The 16,930-nt window shown below is 42.9% G+C and overlaps 1 protein-coding gene across 18 annotated transcripts in view; it reads right to left on the bottom strand.

The window, feature by feature from the left end:
* The window catches only part of LOC116944326 (cadherin-related family member 5-like), a 54,411-nt gene extending 38,548 nt beyond the window's left edge, over positions 1 to 15,863 (bottom strand). For 3 of the 18 annotated variants that reach the window (XM_076068518.1, XM_076068512.1, XM_076068508.1), the window contains exons 1-8: positions 15,364 to 15,858; positions 12,244 to 12,350; positions 11,532 to 11,546; positions 11,123 to 11,325; positions 10,129 to 10,188; positions 7,818 to 7,901; positions 6,461 to 6,544; positions 1,512 to 1,637 (exon numbers count right to left, since the gene is read on the bottom strand). In XM_076068518.1, the coding sequence (XP_075924633.1) occupies positions 1,512 to 1,637; positions 6,461 to 6,544; positions 7,818 to 7,901; positions 10,129 to 10,188; positions 11,123 to 11,325; positions 11,532 to 11,546; positions 12,244 to 12,298 (627 nt within the window). In that variant the 5' untranslated portion in view covers positions 12,299 to 12,350; positions 15,364 to 15,858. Of the gene's footprint in view, positions 1 to 1,511; positions 1,638 to 6,460; positions 6,545 to 7,817; positions 7,902 to 10,128; positions 10,189 to 11,122; positions 11,326 to 11,531; positions 11,547 to 12,243; positions 12,351 to 15,363 lie in introns of all 18 variants that reach the window. The other 15 variants (XM_076068513.1, XM_076068516.1, XM_076068515.1 and 12 more) reach the window with 12 other exon arrangements.
* Positions 15,864 to 16,930: the final 1,067 nt, after the last annotated feature.

The following is a 16,930-nucleotide window of genomic DNA, read 5'->3' on the forward strand; positions in this document are numbered from 1 at the left end:
ACACCTGAAGCCAGAGAGACACGTCTGATATGTATGCAAAAAGTAAAAGCGAGAGACTTCTATATTTCAAACTTTACCAGAACAAACTTAGGTTGGAGATTTATGAACACTTGAGAGATGCCATTGCCAATTATAGAAATCCAGACAACATTGGACAACCCATCCTCCTTTTCTAGTGGTCCCAGATACATGTAAGAGAGGACCCAAGATGCCACAACATATGTCAGAAACTATGCCATTCCAGATCTGTTCATCATCTTCACATGCAATCCAAATTGCCCTGAAATAAAATCAGAGTTCCTGCCTGGTCAAAAGACAGAAGATAGAAATGAACTAGAGGACAGAGTTTTCCATCAAAATGTCATAATCCTCATGAAACTCCTGAAACATAACAAAGCTAAAGTCTTTGGTGAAGTGCGCTTGCTACGTGTACTCGATTGAGTGGCAAAAAAGGGGACTGCCTCATGCACGCATTTTTCCTTAGCTCAAGAAACAGATCAGATCAAACCAGATTGACTCATGCATAAGTGCCGAGCTTTAAAATGCAAATGAGGATCTAGCACTTTTCCCAGATTGGGTTCAAACATATGCTGCATGGTCCATGTGGGACTTTGAACTGTGCCTCATCATGCATGAAAGATGCCAAATGTGGCTGTGTGAAAGAGCCATCCTTGCACATAAAAATGATACAGTAAACATTATTAATGACAATATCCTCAAGCATCTACCTGATCAAGAACGGACATACATGTCGATTGACAATGTTCTTGAAACGGACCAGGCAGTCCATTATCCCACAGAGTTCCTCAATGCATTGGCAGCCACCATGAATGCCACCTCACAAACGAGTCCTAGAGAAAGGTTCCCCTATCATGCTGCTAAGGAATCTAGATCCTCCAAAGTGCTGCAACGGGACTCGGCTGTGTGTGAAAAATCGACTTCCTCGTGTCATTGAGGAAACTAATTACAGAGTGTGCCAAAAAAGACGATGTCATTATTCCTGACCTACCACTAATTCCAAATGATGTTCCTTATGAGTTCAAACGACTCCAGTTTCCTGTCGGGCTGTCCTTGTTAATGTCCATTAACAAGGCACAAGGACAGTCGCTGCAGGTTGCACGAGTTGACCTGCTAACTTTAGGTTTCTCCCATGGGCAGTTATGCAGCACGCTCCAGGGTTGGTGCAAGCAGGAACCTTTTCATACTTGCGCCCAATGGAAAGACCACAAATGCGGTTTACCCACATCCCTGCATTAACGTCAAATACATTTGAATGGCCAGATAATACATTTTAGAAAATAACTTCATGCAATGTCTTAAACTTAATCATATTTCCTTTCCTCAATTTAGCTTCTGCCCCTTAATGTTGGCACCCACTAATTTATTCCGTTCAACGCCGGGTACCTCAGCTAAGAAATAAATACACATTCAATCTTAATTAAATAAGTTTCGTGAAAACATAAAATGTACTGAACTTTTCGGGATACATTTAATTCAAGGGACTTTCTTACCGTAGCTTTCACAATGAGTGCAATGGTCGTCAGATTACGTGCGTACAGATCTTCATACTTCAATGTTTTATTGAGGGAAATTTCTCCCTTGAAGAGCAATGGAACCTCGAAATATTCGACACCAGGCTGTGGAATGAAAGACAGTGAACATGATCAGATATGAACTGCAAACAGATAACGCCAATCCGACCTCTGAAGTTAAACCCTTGTTTCCAAACACACCCTGTTGCTTCAACAGTCCTCAGCTGGACTAAGTGCTCCAAAAGTGCTTGATGGCATTTGTGGTGCCACTACCACGGAGAAACTCCGCAAATGCCGCACTCCCCTCCCGGCCCCCACACTAAACACACACAGTGCACCCACGTAGTGTCCTGATGGGGGGTTGCCTGACACATCGGGTTTTAATCCGAAGGGCCTCTAGAGGGAGAGTCCCACGGTTTCCCGGTGCCAGGAGATTGGCCGACCCTCACAGGACAGGTCACACTGCGGTGCCCCTAAATTGGCTGAAGATTTGCATGGGCGCAGAACGAAAAGATTCACTGGGCCAACCGCATTGAGTTACTCACGACACTGGGAGAGGCGGAGGGTGAAATATTAGGCCAGAAGGGCAGCAGCAGACCCCGCGGCCCTCCATGTAGACGGCGCAGGTGAGCACGCGATTGGCTGCGCAGTACAATGCCACCCTGGGCCTTTGAAGTGAGGGGAGTAGGCCACGGTAGAGACGGTGGAGAGGGACGATGACGGTGAGCACGGGTAAGCGCCCGATTGGCCGCGCGGTATGACGTCACCCTGGGCCTTTGAAGTGTAGAGAATAAAGATAGGTGCCCCGGGACGGTGAAGGGAGTTGTCTTCAACCTCCAGGCGATCCAGACCCCTCCCCTGCTGTCCTGCCTCCTTGAGCCGCTCGCAGCATCCGTGTGATGCCCGCGAGTGCTGCTACGAGGCAGTGATAAGCGAGGGTTTCACTCGTCCTTCTCCTTCCGACTCTCACAGCGTCCGTGCAACGCCGTGAGTACAGCTACGAGGTATGTGGTAGAACGTTTGAGGAACTGGGTTTATAGGCAGAGTTACACTAGGCTCTCTTTGCAAAATATTCCTCCTCTGGGTAATGCGTATTGGCGCCATTAATAAACTTTAGCACAGAGGATCCGTGTGGTGTGATTTCTGTGCGGGTGGGGACAGCGTAGGTGTGGTGCGAGTACGTGCGGGTGTGTGAGGCAGCGCGGGTAGTAATTCATTAACGGCTCCCATCATGTTCGTGCAGCCGCGTGATTAATAGGGCGAGGGAGGGGTGAGTTAAAGCCGCCCGCGTGCGTGTTTGCACAGTGCGTTTTACGCAGTGTGTTCACGAGCGCACGTAGCCAGCTCCGCATTCGTGGTGGTGTACGTGGGGAGTGTGTGGGATAACCCCAGGCGGTGGGGAGCCAGCCACTAGCCATGTCCCACAGAGAGGACGCTGGTGCGGGGAGGCCGATCACTTGATCGGCGGCAGCTCGACGAGAAGGGGCGGAGGAGGAGGGGGGAGAGGAGGAGGGCGGCATCAGCCCCCACACGTTCCCCTTGATTAATGTATGCGCGTTTCTGCTAATTCCGTTCCCCAGTCCACGTGCTAGTCCACACATTGGTAGTAGAGCAGCTGCCACGCCGATGCCGTTTCGGATTCCCCCCAATGAGTTGAGCGATGCCAATTTTAGACACGTGGGGCCAATGTAATCACCACAGCAAATGCATTTTCCGTAATACCTCTTGATTTACGTCTCCCCCCTTTTTTTACATCGTTTCGCAAAAACGCCGTCGCTTTACTAACAATAACTAGCCTAAAGCCTGTCCAAGGACGGGTTGATTGCAGTAAATCTGAAGTATTTAATTACAACTATAATAGGCCAAGAATGTGTGTCCCGCACGTGACGTCACTCCACATAAGCCCCCCACGCGTGACGTCACTCCACATGAGGCCCACCCCCCTTAATTAATATTCATGAGTGGGTGGATTTTTACACTAACACAGAGGAAGGTCGAACTGAAATAAATAATCTATTCCACAAAGTCGCTTCAAATGACATTTCTTTCCAGAAAGTGACGGTAAAAAGTAAATCTACGCAGCACAGTGCTACATCCGTGTGTGACGTCACTGCAAAAGAGGCCCCCCCCCCCCTTCATTAATATTCATGCCCGTGTGGAAATTTACACGAACGCACAAAAAGGTAGCGCACTACACATGTCGCACCCCCCCCCTCATTAATAATCATGAGCGGGTGACGTCACTCCACATGTCGCACCCCCCCCCCCCTCATTAATAATCATGAGCGGGTGACGTCACTCCACATGCCGCACCCCTCCCCAATAACCATTAGCGGGTGACGTCACTCTACATGGGGCAACCCCCCGCCCCCCCCTCATTAATAATCATGAGCTGAACAATTTTTCTGTTGAATATTTCAAATTTACTGCAATATACACCCGTCCTTGGACGGGCAAAAAAAGCTCGTCTGAAATCATGTTCCGCTCATGATTATTGAGGTGGTGTTCTATATGGTGTGATGTCACCAGCTCATGATTATTAATTAGGGAGGGGTGCTCCAGGTGGAATGACGTCACCCGCTCATTATTGAGGGGGGTGCACCATGTGGGGTGACGTCACCCATGAGGGGGGCGGGGCATGTGGAGTGACGTAAACCACTCATGATTATTAATGAGAGGGTGGTGCTCCATGCGGAGTGACGTGACCCGCTCATGATCATTAATGAGCGCGTTGCGGCGTTAGCGTGACATCAGGGTTCTGGCTTTTTACATATTAAAGAAAATATACCACGACCCGATTCATGTCGCCTCAGTCCACACTTTACGTCGCTCGCAGCATCATCCGTCCGCTCTCGTGTCCGTCGCCTCTCGGCCTTCGCCTCCGGAATCAGAATCTTAATTTAAGCTGTAGCAATCCGACGAGCTATGAAGCTACCCTGTGAATTGCTTTGGATTACGCCGTTTGGATGTCCGTTGCGTCGCTCAGGAATGCATCCCCGACGTAAAACCGGGGTATTGCTCTACAGTACTTTAAATCCCGTGCTATCAACACATCGTTTCATGAAATGAAGTGCTACATCGGGTCTGACAGTGGAATGCTCAAACGTAAACTCATCGTTTTACACCTAAGTGATCGCTTCCACATTGTCGAACTACGGTATATATATATTATTTTCTATTAAAACAAGTACGTAGACCATTGCAGTAATTTACATTGAAAGTAATTACAGAATACAGATTGCATTTGTAAAGTATACTCTTTGGTTCTTTCGGTAAAAGTCGCGTAGGAATAAAATAAAATAAATCACGACGTTTCGGGCGCGACACAAGCGTCCGTCACGTGACTTTACCGAAGGAACCAAAGAGTATGGATTCCTGCAGTCACGAAAGCTTAAAATCAAAGTGGAACCGCCAACTCTGGGCACATGGTCGGGGCATGCATGCACATTGACACGGCTGAGTAGATTTGAAAAAATAATAAGAGGCAATGTATGTATGTTGAACTTCTTTCGCACCGTACGTAGCTAACCGTGCGTATCGGTGGTGCAACAGATGGCTTACTTAGCAGGGTAGAGATGAGTATTGTTAAGGTGCAGACGAAGACAATTTTTGTTACAGAGGAAGAGAGTCATCGGCAGAGGAGACAGGACATTCTTGAGACTGGACTATGAGCAAGGAAAGGGTTTCTACAATTCGTAGGCTGGCAGGAGGGAATTGTATACAACAGGAACAGCCGAGGAGTGACCTGAGACTGAATGGAAGTTGACTGGAGGTTTTGACAAGAGGCTTTTAGGTTAAACTATAAACTAAACTTATTTTCATCTAGATTTGAAATTTCGTGACTGCAGGGATCCATACTCTTTGGTTCTTTCGGTAAAGTCACGTAGGTATAAAACAAAATAAATTAAAGCAGCGCTCCACTCCCCCTACCCCACACCCCCCCTCTCTATCTCTCCTCCCTGGCTCCTCCCCCCTCTCTTACCTATATAGCCTCTTGTCACGGCAGCCCTTTTGCCCACCTCAGAAATTGTTTCTTGCTGTGGTTGTCCCACCTGATGACGGACGCTTGTGTTGCGCCCGAAACGTCGTGATTTAATTTATACCTACGTGACTTTACCAAATGAACCAAAGAGTAAACTTATTTTTTTAACCAGGTAAGGCTCACTGAGCTATATATATTTATTTCAGAAGCGACCTGCCCACAAATCATTGCTCAATGAAGTGGCTTATCACGTGGACATTTATAGCAGCCATATACTGTAAACGCGTGATGTTGATTCTAAATGTGAAGAGGAAACCCGGAGGACCTGGAGAATAATCCACAAGACCACGGGGAGAACATGCCAACTCCAAATATATAGGGGTCAGGGTTCGGGATCGAACCCACGGCCTGCATACCAGGCGAAGGAGATAACATCTCACCACCGTGGCACCTGAGGTTACTGGAATGGAGACTAGGTGATGGGGAGTGGTAGAGTGAGATGAGATATAGGTGGGTAGGGGTGAGCCCATAGATTATGTTATCACTGACATGATCCAATGTATAGGCTTCCCTCGCTTTACATGGTAGATGCGTTTCAAAAACAAGGCGCACAAAGTGAAATGGCACAGTCACCTACAATGCATTGCACGAGATGGAGCATAGAGTACATATAATATTGTCCCACGTCCGACCGAGTGAATTCAAACCGCATATAGCTCATTTCGGGTAGAAATATCACACAAACAGAACCCACATAAAACGAGGGAAACCTGCATTGGAATGATTGTGGTCTTGTAAAATGAAGTCTGGTGGTGGCATTCTGGATGATTTGGTGTTGCAGGTTGAGGGGTTCAATGTTCTGTTGTCTGCAACACAGAGTTCTGTACTACAAGTGTCATACATTTCAACTTTGAACGTTTAATGTATTATTGCCTTATCGCCTTACCACTGATTCATCCAAGGTGTATGTGATTTGTCCTCTATCCTTGTCCGTTGCTGGTACAGGAAACGTCGTTGACACTGAAGAAAACTATAAGAATATGGTGTGAGAGGTTTCACTCATTATGATATTGGTAATTTCAGCCAGGTGTATCGTGCCTGATAGGTTTTACACAGTTTTTACTTTAAACTATTCTCAACCAGGTTAACACGTAAAGCTCTCGCGACTAATATTATTAATAATCAAGGTTTTTTTGGGTTAGATCGCATAAGTATGAATGTGTCGTAACCCTCCACCACCCGACACAGCCAGTAAGGGTTGTCACGTAAACAAAACGTTCCAATTAGTTACTAGTATAGTGCCATGTATAATATAGTGTATAGTGTAGTGTATAGTGTAGTGTAGTATGCTACTTCAGCCCATCGGTGTGTTGGAGAGTAAATCCACAACATTTACAATTTGAGTACGACGTTTCTCTGGTAATTACATCCAGCACTATTCTAGCAAATTTATGCTTTGTCTCAATTCAGGGTTCTCGGTCCAGTTTTGTAAACGATGGGATTTTGAGGTGACCCCAGAGGATGACAAATAGCTATTAATAACGAAAATAGATTAAATATCAAAATAAAATGTTTACAATTAAAATGTTTCAATGCCAGTGTTAAAGTAAATAAACTAACCCAATGTGTCCTGACTTTTGGACCACCCTGTATATAAAAGTGTAACAATTTAGCGTTGTCTAAGAATTATAGATATTATTGTAATTTTAGGTTTACCAATATTCTTCGCACGGAAATTTATAGTTTAGTCCTAGTTTTAAGTTTATTCAATGAACGAATATAGATTATATTGTCGCGTTCACTTAGAAATTCCAGACAGCAGAAGCTGTGCAAATTTCATGACGTCAGAGCTCAGCGTTAGAGAGGTCTTACTGCGGGTTGACGTCACACACTTCATGGTCATCCCCCCCCCCCAAAAAAAATATACAAACGTCTATTTTTATACTTTTTACATTGTGTACAGTATGGGAGCTACCCGCATGCCAAATTTCAAGTTTGTAGCATGTTGGGAAGTATGCTAAACATTTCGAACACACATATCCAAAAATTTCCATTATATAGCGATAACTATTCCCTGATTATAAATACAGATACTGAACCATGACGGGCTCAACTTGTGACAATGAGCTGTGCATCTTTGTGAAATAGAGAATGTGTTTTTGGGAAATGGCTCTTTTCAAATTAACTTTGCAAAGTATCTCAATTAACACAGCTGCTCTCATTGGGCACACATTTTTTAAACTTTTTTTTTACATTTAATGAGTATTTTCTGATCAAAGAGTGCGACTACGTCTTGTACTTACCTCGGATATATTCCATTTGTAAGGGGTACCTTGAAATTCTGGGTCAAATTCATTGACATCGAGAATATTTACTGCAATAGTAGCCTGAAAGTGTCAAAGTAGGCAATTAGAATGTTTAAGGAAACAAGATTGATCAACAATAACTTGTATAACAACAAATGATTGTTACATTTTTCTTAAATTTTTTTTTTTTTCTCAACAGCTAAAGTAGGTTACACTGTTTGAAGACACACTCCACATATTCTGATTTGAATAATTATTTTCTGAGCTCGCAGTTTTGTAAGAGAGCAAAATGTAACGATCAATATACAGTAAAGAAAAAGGTAGAAAACATAAAGGGAAAGTGATTAAATTTGGCTTTATTGAAGCTTCAAGATGGGCATAATACATATATGAAACTTCAAGGTATCCTGACCACAATTTTGAACATCTTATATGTGCTCAGAATACTAGAATGCATTCATCAATAACACTGCCTTAATAGCAAACATATCTCAAGAAGGGCCATTGCCCAAAACGTCACCTGTTATATATTGAAAATATTAAGGCCACAGTGTTTTGGGCAAATGTGTTGAGTGTTTTGTTATTTGTGCTTATGCACCCCTACCAATGCAGTATCATCATATAATGTGTTATATTTTCTCAGTAATGTTGCTTTATACGCTATATACAAATTCAATGCCTATCAGTGTGCTCATTTTAAAGTGATTAATCTACGAGTATCAAGATAAAAAGGAAAATCCAGCCTTCTGCAGCCAGCCTCGTGATTGTGGAATCTCCTTCCTCGATCCATGAGGGATTCCGAGTCTGTTTCACTTTTTAAATCGTGTCTTAAAACTCACCTGTTTGTACAGGCTTTCCCCGTAACTTAAAATTTGAAAGCCTATTTTGTCGCCTGATTGGATTGCTCTGTAATGATTATTATTCACTCCAATCATAGTTTTTCACATCATTGGAATTTAGAGTGTAGTCATTGATATTGTTATTATCAGCTTTCTACTTCACTTAAATATTATCTATACTTGTCACATTTCAAAATGAAAGGATCTTCATAAAATAGTTGCCGACCATTTGGTCTTAGGTCTTCTCCTTGGTCGCCAACCTCATTCCAAATCTTATCTCGGTCACCAGCTCCCATCCATCCTACACAAATGTCCTAACCCAGCAAAAACTTATTTGCCTGATTATATCTATAATACTTAACTGCCATGTTCCCTTCATTACATATACTGTCTTGCCAATTATTTCCTAGCATCTGTGTCATAAATATATCCTAAAATGCCCACAAGTCTTTTTTGAGATACTTCATTCAGGTCTAGCCCAAGCACTCCTGCCTTAAATACCCCATTCTTTACACCGACTCATCTCCTCTCCCCTCTTCCAAAGTGGTTTCCACAGCCCATTAAAAACCTGCGCCCAAGCCACTGATGTCAACCATGGGTAGGAATTGAACTCAGGTCACGCTATTCATAGCGCTGTGCGCTAACCACTAATCCACCGCGTTCTACACTGCACACCAATGACATTACTACAGCTCTTGTGCCTGGCTAGGTGCACTATGAGCAGTGCCGGATTATCCTCGCAGAAAAAGTAACATATGCTACAGGCCCCGCACTTTCAAGGGACCATGCGCTATTTGCTTTCAAGCTATCAATTCTGGTTCAGTGATTCTGCACTTGCTCTATTACTATAGTACTATACCGCCTTCGACTTTTATGAACGACTGGGTGTTTAAGGTTAGCGATTTGTCGTATTATCTGGCTGTATAGCAAATGAAAAAATACAATTACTTTACTGTGCAAGTAAAGTAATTGTATTTTTTACAGACCCCGCACAAGCTTAGTCCGGCACTGACTATGAGGCTACGTAAAGTGAGACCACGCTGGCAGGTCACAGGATAGGCCCAAGTGTTACAAGTCAATTGACTGATATGACAGCAGATGCAAACACTGCATTCCCGGGTATGTCATCTTACTCTGCTTTAGTGGATCGACACTTTAGTCGTTGTGAGTGTCCCTGCTCTGCCCTTCCTGTTACTGGAGGGTGGCTGCCTCTAACTGGCCTGTAGCATTTTTCATGAGCCCTCTCTCCAGAAGGTGATCTTGACACCACTGGCACCTATCATTGGTAAGTCAACCCAGCTCCAAATCCGTGCAGCTTTAATGTTGCCCCCCATTAGTCGGTCAAACAAAAGGTGCTTTGCAATGTAGTGACTGGGCATGTGGTGCGCTTGATTCAGCACTGCAGACATTACAACTGTGATCAATACATATATTGTTCATCTGTGATGTAGGTATGTAAAATATCTTACCCGATTTTCGACATCATTAAATTTGCATGTCAACGCGAGAATAACAGTCTCTCCCAGTGTCTGTTATAATTGTACAAAAAAAGAAATAGCAGTTTAATGCAACCGATGTATTAAATTAAACATGTAATTTGAAATAATATTAATTGTCAGGTGGCTGGGTGCCTCCAATGTCACAGTCTTCTTCTTCAGCTCAGCTTGCACCACTTAAATTCAGGAGGATTTGAAGCCAGCAAGCCACGTGTGATTAACCTGAGTTCTGAAATGCAGTACGTTAATAGTTACCAATGATTACATTATAAACCATTAATCCTCTGTGAGTTGGGTGGGTGGGTTTCGTTAAGCCTGTAAGCTGCTATGTACCGCAATGTTACTCCAAAAATCCTTTTTCAAACTTTGCATATTTTCATGAGATTTTAGCCGTGCCACTCCAATAATCTACGAAAATTAGTTTGCCTTGTCGCGCTAAAAATAGAAATAATTCCGAAGTTAGTGTCTCACCAATTTTAGGAGGAATTCGCCTCTTTAAACTGCGACTTTTTACGTGGATTATAGTTTTCAGCCGCCCTCCAAAACAAATAAAAAATCCGTAAACTTATTGAGGCTAGGGGTTTCCTCCCAGTGCATTATGGGAATTGCTGTGAATTGTGGGGTCACTGCTCCATTGGGGTCTTAGAATAAAAATTGTCTCCTATAATCCTGATATTTATCATGGATTAATGGAGCCACAAGTCAATGCTGTACTTCCCTTATAATTTGTAATTTATTTAGCGAGTTAATGGCAGAAATCCATAGCACACCGCACAGGTGTGAATATGTGGAAAAGTTGTTGTGGATTTCCAGTCTAACCTCCATGGTGCGCCGCATATTATAGGATCCCGCGATATGGTTCACCCGTTTTGACGCAAATGTTTGGAGACCGGCAGTATTTGAAAGCTGTTTGGTGCATGTGCAATAACAGATTTTAAGTTGCAGTAATGTTTGTGACTGTGATTACCTCTCTGTCCAATGCTGTTTTATTAGCCACTTGCAGCTGTTTATCTCGCAATGTGAAAATATTATTTGGTATGATGGCTAAAACAATTTCTGTTATATTTCCTTCAACAGGTATGTTGAAAAATGCATAATTGTTTTCTGAATTTTCAGTGACTTCCGCATTAAATATAGATGAATTAGGTTGAAAGTTAAAATTGCAGGGAACTGATGGAGAAATACAAAAACAGCATAGAGTTAGCATCACGTAACAATGCATTTTACAACCGAGCAAGAATTTACAGAACACAGCAATGATAATTGAGTAACAGCAGTATCGCAAACCGATGAAAATCACACGATCGTGGTAAAGGATTAACACTTAACTTTTTTTATCTACACGTTTATTTTGTTGTAACAAAGAGGAGTCTTACCTGCATCCGTATTTTCTGAAAAACAAAAGCATAAATTATAATTTGTTTATTTGAAACTAAACATTCGTACTCTTATACTATGTAAGCGCACAACTTTATCCATCTGTAATGGACACTGCCTTTTCCGTCGTTTTCATGCAGGGGGCGCTGCAAACCTACACGTGCCCCCTGCATTAACGACAGAGCCGCAGGGACAAGACGTTCGATTACGTTGGAATCGATCTGCAGACGGCGGTCTTCTCGCACGGCCAGCAGCTCTACGTCGCCTTATCTCGATCCCGCAATCCCAAACAGGTGAAAGTCCCGCATCGAACCGAACCCCAAGCAAGGCCATCTTACTTAACGACGAGAGGAAATTCACACGAAATGTAGTTTTCAATTAAGTCTTCCAGATGTAAAATGATATAAGCTTTTAATGAAGAAATACAATAATCTAATTGAAAACATAATACAATTCAAAGACGTTTCATTTTAAAACTTCAAAATGGAGCATCGGGTGCTTGCGTGAATGCGTCGTTCGTGTGCAATTTGTTTCATGACTTTCCTGGCCGAAGGCCGTAAATGGTTGTTCAACAACCCCTAGTATGCTATATTTGTGTGCAAAAAAAACAACAACAAAAACACACATAAAAGCAAATTCAAATACCACCTGCGAGCTGAAAACATTTCTAACTCTGCGTGGTGATAAGATGTATATAGTGTGCGAATTCACCTGCCCAGAGCATTAAAGAAAATAGAAGACAGAGGGCCCACGGGCGGAGTGCCATTTTGTTTGGGAGGGTCCCACCAACGTCTTTGCAACTTGTCAGCCAAAAACACCTGGGAAGTAGAGGGCTTCACCTTTTAGCAAACAAACACCAGGTGACCACACGTCACAGTGAGTCACTTGTTCAATACCACAGACACTGAGCGCAGGCCCAACAGCCTACAATGCAAAGTGGCCAGCAACCAGGAGCTAATGTGTAAATAGCACGTCAGTTACGAACTGACGCATTGGATTGTGGAATTGAGGGAGATCATAGGAGTTGAGCAAAAGATCGATCATGGAAGCGAGTTTCAAAGTCAAGCAGTGAAGGAGAGAATGGTGAATATAAACGTGCCCTCCTGCAATGTGGTGGTTGAACACAACGTGGATTAAAGTGAACGGCAGGTTTGTTGAAATTCATCTTTGACATTGGTTGAACGAATCGTGGGTGACGTTTATGGGGAAATGACTGCGCAGTAGCGATGACAGAATTACAAATATGCAATTGAAATATGGTGAGAGAGTGACCGGAGGTTATGTTGAATTACATCTGCAAAGTCATGTATGAACTAGAAACTTGAGCTTCATACAGCAGTACTAACTGTTGTATGAATCTGTTTCAAAAGTTAATTGAGCCAAAGAAGACTGACTGAAACCCCCTGATTCGATCATAATCGATTATTCGACTCTCAGAACCTGGCTGCACTTGTGAGCTGGTTTACCACCTTTTGGGCCACCATCTTCTTAATTTACAAGGTGGAACAAGAAACAGCCGATGGCGGGGTTGAATATGCGGTAATCATATAATGCGGTACACTTTGATATCAATGAGTTCATCTGATCATGTGAGACGTGGTAATGGAGATATGTTACGTGGACAAATTATACCGATCCATTATCGTGCAATATTAATCCTTTTAACGGAGCTCTCAAGTTGATACTGCTAATGTGTAAGACAGCCCAGAGTTTACGTCTTCCCCTTTGACGCCGTTTCACAAATGTGTCGCCGCTTTATTATGAACACCGCTATCCGATTTGCGTCACCTCAAGCCACGCTTAATGTCGCCGACAGCATCATCCATCCACCTCTCGTATCTGTCGCCTTTCACTCAGCCTTCGCCTGCACCTACCCTCTAAACCGCTTTCATTGACGTCGTTTAGAAATTCGTCATCGCACCTTTCAGGAACACATCCCCGACGTAAATCGGGGTATTACCGTGTTTGTGTTCGCACCCCTCCACGCACCCAACCTCCCCTGTCGGGTAGGAGCGTGGGAAAGATAGGGAAGGGAATGGGGGACCGATTCTGATTCTTTTCCCAAATTAAGACCTGATTGAAAAGTCACCAGGGAGGACAGCAGGGGTTTTGGTAAACGTGTGCTGTTACCACGTTTGCGATCTGTATTATGCCTTTTGGTTGCTTACTACGTAACTATTAATACGCCCCGCACATGTGTGAGGTTCAGCAGAGTTTCTGTCAGAGGGTCATGCTCAGGTGCGTGACGCTTGAGAGCTCTGCTGTTATTGGGAAGAAAATCATACTCTACTTTTATCTTTAATCGCGTGTTTGCAATATTATGGATGAGAAGAAGGCTTGATTGATGACCGTTATTAACGAGGTAAAATCCAATTGAGACTACTAGGATGACTTAGTATCAAAATCCACCGATATGTTAAGAAAACGAAAGCCTTTCTTTCACTTATTTTACTCAAACGTAATTTCCGCTGTGTGGATAAAGCATGGGAAATGTTTGGGTTTGCTACAGCTGGCAGCATATTGAGGCTCTATGTAACAACTCATCTACTATTACCAATAACACCTCAGTACAAATGTAACACTGACCATAATGTGCCCCTGTAAATGTAAGTTTATCAAACGCGCGCCGCGTGCAGTTAACCTTCCGCACAACCTTCCAGAATGTTCTCACCACAAACCTAAATTCTAGGCCTCACCCTAATTCCTCTTATTTGTGTCAAATTGCAAAAGAGTGAATGGACTGTACATATTGATATAATTTCGTCATTTGATTACACCCACTAACCTCTGGTTGACTATGATTAGGATTATAATTTGTACAATGATAGCAAAATGCATGGAAAGTGTCGCGACTCTTTCAGTGGTATGCGGCCATTTTAACTCTTGACTCCGACGAAAGTAATTCGTGTTATATTCGTGTTATCCGTAATTATTTCAGCACGACGAGGTGTAATGAGCGATCACACATTCCTCTTCTAACAAAAGCAACATCGATAGGCTGGTGCTGTGACAGACCGATTGTCTCACAAATCCCGATGTGATGGGCCGAATAGGTCCATCATCCAGCCAGAAAAGACAAAATAAGTTACCACTTTGTGGGAAGCCAACAGTTGCTTGACTTACATAAATACAATTGCACCTGCCATAGGAATGTGGAATTTCACCACTGGTGAAACGGGCGCTATTTGTAAATGGGAACTGCACAAGTACACAAGATGAGGCCCTGACAGTAAAAATCCAACCAATAACAGGGATATCTTGTCACTTCTCTTATCCGCCAATTTGTGGAAAATGGGAGTTATGCGGTACATGGACAATGGATTAATCGTGCACCCCGATGACAAAAAATACGGTATTGTGGGTAAAGCTAAATGTGGATATTGTAAATAGATGGTTATGGACAGTTTTTTGGCCGTTGTAGTTCTGGGATTAAAAACAATACTGGACGGCAGACGTCATGCCAAAAATTCTATATAATATTGTCCTTCCCCCGCACCTCCAATTAACACGGTTGGCTACGTACAATGCGAAAGAATTTCAACAAACATACATACAGTATATATTTACCAATGTGACAGACACGTAACATTGTTAATTCATGCATTTTAGTGTATAAGATTTATACACGACGTACATTGATCCAACCAACGCCGTTAGCTATTTTAGCACGCGATTACCACCCCTTGCGGTTGCGTTGCGCTTCTAGGTTGATAACAAGTCATTCGTAAAAAGAAAACGTGTAAAGATGCGATGCAAATATAGCTGTCGATATGAAGTATCATTCACTCGCGTTACGACATCAAATATAGAGTGATTTCTGAAGAGACTCACCTCGAGTGAATTTGACGATATTATCCAAATAGCTTCTTTCAGTAAAGTCCGTCTTCACAGTTTATAGAGAAATGGGCCTTGTGGCACAAGGAAGTAAATTTTAAAGCTCTTTGAAGCAGATGGTTAACGGTTAACTGATAGATTTTGGGTTCAAGAGTACTAAGGTCGGATTTACAGCTTCGAGCGGTGTGCCGTTTCATAGTAATAATTAACCAGATTGAGAGATCTCAGGTTGTTTCACACCCGGGCGGGCTTACCAGATGACAAGGACCTCTGCACAGGCGTGTCTGTGTGAGAGCTGCTTTGTATGAAGAATGGCAGACCGCGTTGAATGGAATCCCAAGCAATGGACATTTACTGACCAATTGAAAATAGCCGTAAATATCAGTGGCAACGGAGCCACTGTGCGTCCCCCACCTTCTCTCGAGTGTTGGACATCTCTACGGTTTGTGGACAGCCAGTGGTGGAAACGTGAATATTCACTGCGATGTGGCCTGTGATCTGAATAGTGAATACAACTACAATCTCCTGTCAAGTGTCAATCATGCGCACAAACTCTTTGGGATGACGCTGATTAACTAAGTAAAAGTTCACCAAGATCTGTTACTGAAAGTATTACATACATTATTCACGATAACTTTTGACAACACGTTTAATTTGTGAAAGGGATGAAAACAAGCAACCCACGATTGAGATTTGCGTCTCCCCAAATCAATGTTTCACAATGAAATCAGTCCACAAACTTCAACTTAACTCCTACACTAATAGCATGTATGTTCAATATTTATTGATGTCAAAGCTCCATAAACATACGTTTTGAGAGGAAAAGTAATTTGTTGACAGCCAGGTTAAAGCTGCCGTGACTGAATTATTTGCTATATTTGAAGGTATTGGCTCAGCACATTCTGAATGCTGTAGGTTCAGAAATAGCCGGAGTGATATGCCAAAGACAATTCGCAAATATGATCATTCGGGAGCTGCTGCTGCTGAAAATGGCCAAAATAATTCTGCTTCCTCTAATATTCTTAAAGCTTAAGATAAAAAAAATGCAAGAGAATGCCCATTTACAAGGTCGGCCTGCTTGCTTGCTCGACATTAACATCACCAGACATCATCGTCTGAAGTTGGTGAAATGTTGTGATATATTTTGTGTTCATCAGAATTAGTTTTTTTACTTTATTTCATAAGCATATTAAGCATGACACGTAGGTAATCCGCCTGATGACGATTGCTTACGTTGCGATCGAAACGTCGTAATCTATTTTTTTTTCTACCTACGTGACTTTACCGAAAGAACCAAAGAGTAAGGATTCCTACAGTCACGGAAGCTTAAAATCAATATTAAGCATTGTTCACAATGTTTGGACGAGACAATGGGGTGGAGGTGTACAATACAAATCAGGACTTATTTGTGGGTTTTAATCGTGGGCTGAAGGGAGAAGGGTGTTGAGTCGTTAATGGAAGGATGAGGGTGCAGGAGTTCTGCATGAACGAATGTGTGGCAGAATGTGGTGGCAATGACAGAGGTGTATTGAACGGACATGACTTGTGATGCGTTGATGGAGTC

This window comes from Petromyzon marinus, chromosome 21 (genome assembly GCF_048934315.1).
Source record: "Petromyzon marinus isolate PM22_M1 ecotype Great Lakes invasive population chromosome 21, UKy_Petmar_22M1.pri1.0, whole genome shotgun sequence".
Lineage (NCBI taxonomy): Eukaryota > Metazoa > Chordata > Hyperoartia > Petromyzontiformes > Petromyzontidae > Petromyzon > Petromyzon marinus.